Genomic DNA, 7656 nt, shown 5'->3' on the forward strand with positions numbered 1-7656 from the left:
CAAAGTGGACATAACAGGTGTTGAGCTCGTCTGGTAGTGAAGCATTGCTGCCATTCATGCTAATAGGTTTCGCTTTGTAGAAAGTAATGTCTTGCAGACCCTGCCAGAGTTGACATGCATCTGACATCGCCATCAACCTCGCTCAGAACTGTTACTTCACTCTTGAAATAGGAAGTTATACCTGGATTTCAAGTACAGACCGAGGATGCTAGACTTAAAGATACTACAGATCGAGCCCTCGGCAGACGACGAACCTCTTGGTTCTCTACTGCTTTTGGTTTGAGAATGTACAGCAAGTTTTCATAGGCACACACTCATCCACGCAGCTTCTAATGAAGTCGGTGACAACTGTGGCATACTCATCCAGATTCAAAGATGAATTTCTGAAGACAGTCCAGTCCACCGACTCAAAGCCGTACTGTAATCGCTTCTGTGCTTCCCTGGTCCATACCTTCTTGGTCCTCACTACTGGTGCTGTAGTCTTCAGTCTCTGCCTATACTCAGGAATAGAAGTACAGCCAGGTGTTCAGACTTTCCAAAGTGTGGGTGTGAGACAGCACGGTAAGCACTCTTGATGGTGATGTAACAGTGGTCCAGTGTGTTGCTTCCTCTGGTACTACAAGTGATTTGTTGATGATAATTATTTAGTGACTTTTTCGAGCTGGCCTGGTTAAAATCCCCCAAAATGATGGTAAGGGTGCCAGGGTGTGCTGTTTAGAGGCAGAAGAGAAAGACTTAAAAGGGATCTGAGAGGCAACTTCTTCAAGCAGATGACGGTAAGTATATCGGATGAGCTGTAGGAGGAAGAGGTTAAGGCAGGTTCAATAATATAATTTGAGAAGCCCTTGAATAGGGACATACAAGGTCAAGGCATAGAGGGATATATGGCTAAACGCATGAATTTGGAACTCAAGATCAGTAAGACAAAGGAGATGGAGATCGACTTCAGGAAGACCAAGCCTGCACAGCTCCCTGTTACTATTGATGGTGAGGATGTGGATGTGGTGAGGACCTACAAGTACCTGGGGATGCACATAAATGATAGACCTGAGTGGAACACCAACAGAGGCTGTGTACAAGAAGGGCCAGCGTGGCCTCTACTTCCCGAGTATGCAGGCCTCTCCTTCACAAGTTCTACCAGTCTATATCGTCAGTACAATTTTCTAAATGGTGGTGTTCTGGGGCAAATGCATCAACACAGGTGATGCCAACAGGCTGAATAAACTGATTAGAAAGGCTGGTTCTGTTATAGGAATCAAACTGGACACACTGTAGGCTGTAATAGGACAAAGGACAAGACTGTTTGAGGTCACTTACTTTTATTCTTTCTTACATCTCTTCTAATATTTGTATATCTGTGCACTTGTAATGTTACTGTAACACTAATCTCCTTTGGGATGAATAAAGAATTTATCTATCTAGCTGAGTGAGCAATGTGGTCAGCATGATTCGTCGGGCAGAAGGGCCTGTTTCTGTGCTGTGTTGCTCTCTGACTATGACTCTAACTCATGTTTATGAATTGCTTGTGAATGCTGCACATTTGATACTATATGTTTCTGATGTTGCTGAAAGTATTGTCATTGTACCTGTGCATACATGTATCTGTGCACCTGACAATGACCATCAAGGAAAATGAGGCTGGATTTGGAATGATGAAGCAGCATCAGTACTGCCCATATTCCCAATACAATGCTGAATTGTTTCCTTGGTGAACACACTTGGAAAGTGACTTTCTGAATATCTGCTGACCTGGTTTGCATAACGTTTGGGCAGTTTCTTCTTTGCCACCTCAACTTCCATTTCCTCTTTCTCATCGGCCTTCTCCCCACTGTCCTCACCTCCCGTCCAGTCATCTTCAGCCAGACGCCTTGCGTGATTAACGTAGTTCAGCCGCTGCCTTTGATCCAGAAAAGAGTAAGTGAATAATATGAAGTTGCTGCAGTGAAAAGCTTAAGCACAATGCAAGAGGGAAAGGACCTGCATTTATTTAAGTTAACAACCTTAGAACAATCCAAAGCCCCATTTTTGTTACCGCTGTTGCAATAAGGGAAATACAGTAATTAATTCTGCACAGTAAGCTCCCACCATAAGATAGTAACACTGGTCAGGACAAATTTTGCTTCCTGAATACTTTTAGATATATCTTTTGGATTTTGGGCTGCTGATTATGAACATCATCATGAAATTTCCCTATCACATACTATTTTTTTAAAATCACCTACACTTGCTATTTCAATTCATAATTCAAGTCAAAATAACTGATGCCAAGATTAAGGAAGGCACTTTCGTTGGTCCCCAAATAAAACAGGTCATCAATGACAGGCAATTCAAAGAACTTCTAGCGGGCCCGGAGAAAATCACATGCAAGGCATTCAAAGATTTTGTTGAAAATTTTCTTGGCAACAAAAGAGCACCAAACTACGTGCAGCTGGTTGATAACGTGCTTCGAGCAATAAAAAAGAACAAACCACAAAGTGCAATGTGTCACTAAAGATTCATTTTCTGCATTCCCATTTAGACTTCTTCCCTGTAAATCTTGGCGCTGTCAATGACAAGCATGGTGAAAGGTTTCACTAGGACTTTGCAGTCATGGAGAAATGGTATCAGAGCAATTGGAATCTATCAATGCTGGCTCATTATTGTTGGATACTTAAACGAGAAACACTGAATGCAAATGAAAATTATCAACAAAATTTTTTTTGCTTAGTTGAATTATTGCAAAATATCAGCACTGTTATGCAGTTAAACACGTTATGTTCAATAAAAGTTAATTTCTTGTTTCTCCAAATTCCTACATGATACAAGTAGTCTGAAATTATATTTGAGTTCAGCTTCAAGTTATCTAACATAAACAAAAAAATACTTCCGAGGAAACAACACTTCCAAAAAAAAAATTATTGTCCAGTGTAACCAAAGCACGTTTTAAGTTAAAGAAAACATACTGGGCAGAAAGTGACATTAAATTAAATTGCCTTTATAATAAGAACAGAGAATGTCTGAAATGATACAGGGCTCAGCTACCGTCTTTGGCAAAACCAACACAGTTAACTTCTCAGGTCAATGCTTTTGCATTAGAAGAGGAAAAGACTGACGGCAGAAACATATCAAACAGGAGCATGAGCAGGCTGTATAGGCCATTGAGCTTGCTCTGTCAAAGGCCAGTAGGGATACAATGCAAGGAATAGTGTTGCAAGGCAAACGCTGATTTGATCCAAATTTATCCTCAGCGCTTACACACACAAGTTGGAAAGTACTGGTTTCATGCCCCGCTCTGGGGATTAATTGCAAAGTCAGTGACAAACTGCGGGAATCTTGTACTACCACCCCTGAACATTACTAAACCACGAGAGGCTGTACCATGCACATCTATACACATTGGGAAGTAGACTGGGTGTGTGTATGATTATGTGCACTCACATTTTTCCCTTCCTTTCTTTCTCCTCCTCACTCCCAAATCAAATCACATTGGTCCTGATAAAGTTTAAGGGAATGGGGGAATACTCTAGATTCCTATAAACAATGGATTCAGTACTGACTATGTCTGTGACTGCAGTGTGTTTGAATAATGTCTCATAGCTGCCTTCTTTGGAGAAGATAAGTGTTAAAGTTCGCCCAGATCCACATAGATGTCTCTGGGCTTTTCACACCTTTTGATTTTGACGAAAAGCAATACCTGATGGAAATTAGACAGAACATTCCTTTCTTAATTAAAGCATAAATTTGACGGATGTTCTTATCTTTGTAATTAAGTTGTGGCTCCAGCAAACCAGGTAGGACATTCTTTTCTTTAATTAAGGTGGCTGGAGTGTCTAACAAATTGATTGTACTTTTGTATCAATAGTCCATTGACTTGACCGGAATAGTTATCAAACTGATTGTTCTCTGTATCAATAGTCCATTGACTTGACCGGAATGGTTATCAAACTGATTGTTCTTTTGTATCGGTAGCCTTTTAAGTTCTGACAATTCTGACATCGGGCAGTGAACTTGTAGAACCGCCGGGGAGATGAGAAAGATTCTCTCTCTGATGTCGGGTCCAAGTTCACTCGCCAGCTGAGCTCGAAGAAATAAACGGGTGAAAAGATAAGTAACGCTCTTTTTGTGCTGTCGTTATTTGATCCAGCAAAGTTACGTTTACAGTCCCTGACAGCCATGAAACTCCAAGACATAAAAATCATCTCTGAAGCCTCAGCAGCACACTGTACAGTGACTGTCCAGGTTTCCTCCCATTTATGTGCAGATTGATTAGTAGGTTAACTGGGCACAGTAAACCCCCACTGATTCGTAGGTGAGTGGGAGGAGTTGATACAAGTGTGGGACTCAGTGAAGGAGTAGTGTAGACAGGTGGTTGATGATGGTGGGCCAGAGGGCATGTTTCTGTAGGGTACGACTCCAGTTTGTTGGAGGTTGGCTCTCCTTGCACTTTCCCTCCAGTCATCTGCAAAAGCCAAACTACCGCTGGGACCTGTTCTGATGAACACTGGCCCTCTCTAATCCAGCACCTCCTTTGTGCAGAATGCGGCGAGGGATGAGTGAGAAGTAATGCCCGCAGTTCAACACATAAGCTATCAGACACCAACCTTACAAAATAAAAATTGAGCACTGCATTTCCAGCATTATTCATTGGGATTTAGCGCAGAACAGACCCTTCCAGCGCTTCGAGGTGCGCCGCCCAGAAATCCCGATTTAGTTTTAGCCTAATCATGGGACAATTTACAATGACCGAGTAACCGACTAACTGGTACGTCTTTGGACTGTGGGAGGAAACCGGAGCACCCGGAGGGCAGTCACACGGTCACGGGGAGTACGTACATACTCCTTACAGACAGCAGCGGAAGATGAACCCCAGTCGATTGTACTGTAAAGTGTTGTGCTAACCACTATGCTGTTACGCACCCCTCTGCAGGAGAGAAAATGGAATAACACATTTACAACCCACTAAGTTTGCAGAGTTGGTATATATTTACCTCACTAGTCATCATAACAAGAGGCACTTCCACAACATCCTAAAGTGCAGATAATCCATTTTGGGAAGTGAGACCTCAAAAACAAACTATCTGAAACTGTAGCAGATTGAGGGGAGATCTCATTGAAACCTACTGAATATTGATAGGCCTAGACATAGTGGACACGGAGAGGATGTTTCCAATGGGGGATAGTCTAGGATCTGAGGGAATAGCTGCAGAATAGATGTACATCTCTTTAGAACAGAAGTGAGGTGGAATTTTGTTTAGCCAGAGCACGGTGAACCTGTGGAATTTATTGCCACAGACAGCAGTGGAGGCCAGATCACTGTGTGTGTTTGTTTGATTGTTCATTTTATTATTTAGAGAGACAGCATGAAACAGGCCCTTCCCAGCCCAATGAGCTGCACTGTCCAACAAGCCATCTTTTTAATTCCAGCCTGATCATATGACAATTTACAATGACCAATTAACCTACTAACCAGTACTTCTTTGGACTGTGGGTGGAAATCCAGGCAGTTATGGGGAGAACCTTACAGACTGTGCTGGAATTAAACTCCAATGTCCCAAGCTATAATAGCACTGCACTAACTGCTACGCTACTGTGGCACCCCAAAAAAAGCTGAATTTGATAGGTTCTTGATTAGGAAGGGCATCAAAGGTTATGGAAAGAAGGCAGACGAACGGTGTTGAGAGGGGGGAAAAATATCAGCCCGCAGATCAAATGGCAGAGCAGACTGGATGAGCCAAAAGGCCTAATTCTGCTCCAAAGTCTGATGATCTTATGTCCAATGTCTACAATTATTAACGATTCAGTTCTGTTTTCTGACTTACGATTTTTGGATTTCCAGAAGTTTCCGTCTGCGTTCGGCCTGCTCCTGGGCATTGTATTTGACTTTATACTGGGCAAGGCGGGGATGTGGTGCTGCGATGCTGTTTGGATCATGAGAGACGGTGAAGCTAACTGACAATGCCCGACTTAGTTCCTCCATAACGGCGTCTGCAATAGGAACAAATCATTTTCAGGAACAGTTCTCCCCAGCGGAGTTACCAATAATTACCCCTCAATCAACAGCAATGTTTAGATTAGATGCCATTTATCTTTCTAGTGTTGTTTGTAGTGACAAATTTGCTGACCTTAAACGTCCAAAAAGTACTTCACTGCTCCATAGCACATTCAAAGGGCAGCAGAGGCAGTATAAGAAATTAAGTCTTTAAATGCAAACTACACATCCGAGCAATACAAGAGTATTGGGAGTGAAAAGATATAGAAATCTGAAATAAAAACAGAGAATTCTGGAAACACTCAGCAGCTTGGGCAACATCTGTGGAGCTGGAAAATGAGTTAACGTTTGAGAAGGAGGATGAGAGGAGACATGATAGAGGTGTACAAGATAATAAGAGGAATAGATAGAGTCCTGACGAAGGGTCTCGGCCTGAAACGTCGACTGCGCCTCTTCCTATAGATGCTGCTTGGCCTGCTGCGTTCACCAGCAACTTTGATGTATGTTGCTTGAATTTCCAGCATCGGCAGAATTCCTGTTGTTTGCGAATAGATAGAGTTGTCAGCCAGCGCCTCTTCCCCAGGGCACCACTGCTCAATACACGAGGACATGGCTTTAAGGTAAGGGGTGGGAAGTTCAAGGGGGATATTAGAGGAAGGTTTTTTACTCAGAGAGTGGTTGGTGCGTGGAATGCACTGCCTGAGTCAGTGGTGGAGGCAGATACACTGGTGAAGTTTAAGAGACTACTAGACAGGTATATGGAGGAATTTAAGGTGGGGGCTTATATGGGAGGCAGGGTTTGAGGGTCGGCACAACATTGTGGGCCGAAGGGCCTGTACTGTGCTGTACTATTCTGTGTTCTATGTTTCATGTCTGAGACCCTGTGACAAAAGATGTCAAAAATATTAACTATTTCTGTTTCCAGAGACGTCGCTGACCTGTTGAGTATGTTCACCCAGTAGGCTGGGCTTCGGGGATGGCAAGGTCAATTTCCCTGATGTTCTAATGGGGAGAAGTTGATGCCGAGTGAGGCAAGGAGATTCATCAGGCCACGAATGACCCCAGCCCGCACACTGCCAAGGACCCATATCACCAATGGGCCGACCGATTGGGAAACAGCTCCACATCCTTTTGGGATTTTATCACCACACCCGGAATGTGAGAGTGCAAATCAGACCACTCACCTGGGTAAAAGCTCTGGACCTCCTCGACCCTCTGCCCTCCTCCTCCTTTCGCTTTCGCCTCCCCCTCTCCCTCGACCCTTCCAACCGGCCCCGATCCTAACCCAAGACACGTATAAACCCCCTGCGCCCGCCCCCCCAACCCCCACAAAATAAAATCCAGTCCCCGGTCTCTCCCCACGCTCGGCCCCGGCTCCTCCTCACCTCACGCCGGCCGCTCCAAACTGAAGCCGGTGGCCAACCAGCAGCCCACCCGCAGTTCAATCCCCGCAGTCATCGGCCAACTAGCAACTTACCCTGTGAAACGCTGTTGAAAAGGGCCGATTCCTTCAGTTAAGATTTAAAACAAATTGCCACTCTGCCACGTTCAGCCAGAAATGCCATCTCCTGAGATCTCGACAACAGACTTCATCCAATTCAAATTCGTGACATCAAGCTGCAGCCGTGAGCACGGGACACGACCAATGTCGCAGCCGCAGCGCTGCCGACTCATAGTTACAACACTGA

General features: G+C 44.1%; 1 protein-coding gene across 3 annotated transcripts in view; it reads right to left on the bottom strand.

The window, feature by feature from the left end:
- The window catches only part of snupn (snurportin 1), a 51876-nt gene extending 44220 nt beyond the window's left edge, over positions 1-7656 (bottom strand). The window contains exons 1-3 of one of the 3 annotated variants that reach the window (XM_063070236.1): positions 7446-7656; positions 5799-5964; positions 1750-1897 (exon numbers count right to left, since the gene is read on the bottom strand). In XM_063070236.1, the coding sequence (XP_062926306.1) occupies positions 1750-1897; positions 5799-5956 (306 nt within the window). In that variant the 5' untranslated portion in view covers positions 5957-5964; positions 7446-7656. Of the gene's footprint in view, positions 1-1749; positions 1898-5798; positions 5965-7152; positions 7247-7353; positions 7405-7445 lie in introns of those variants that run through there. The other 2 variants (XM_063070239.1, XM_063070238.1) reach the window with 2 other exon arrangements.

Source organism: Mobula hypostoma, chromosome 18 (assembly GCF_963921235.1).
Source record: "Mobula hypostoma chromosome 18, sMobHyp1.1, whole genome shotgun sequence".
In the NCBI taxonomy this organism is placed as follows: domain Eukaryota; kingdom Metazoa; phylum Chordata; class Chondrichthyes; order Myliobatiformes; family Myliobatidae; genus Mobula; species Mobula hypostoma.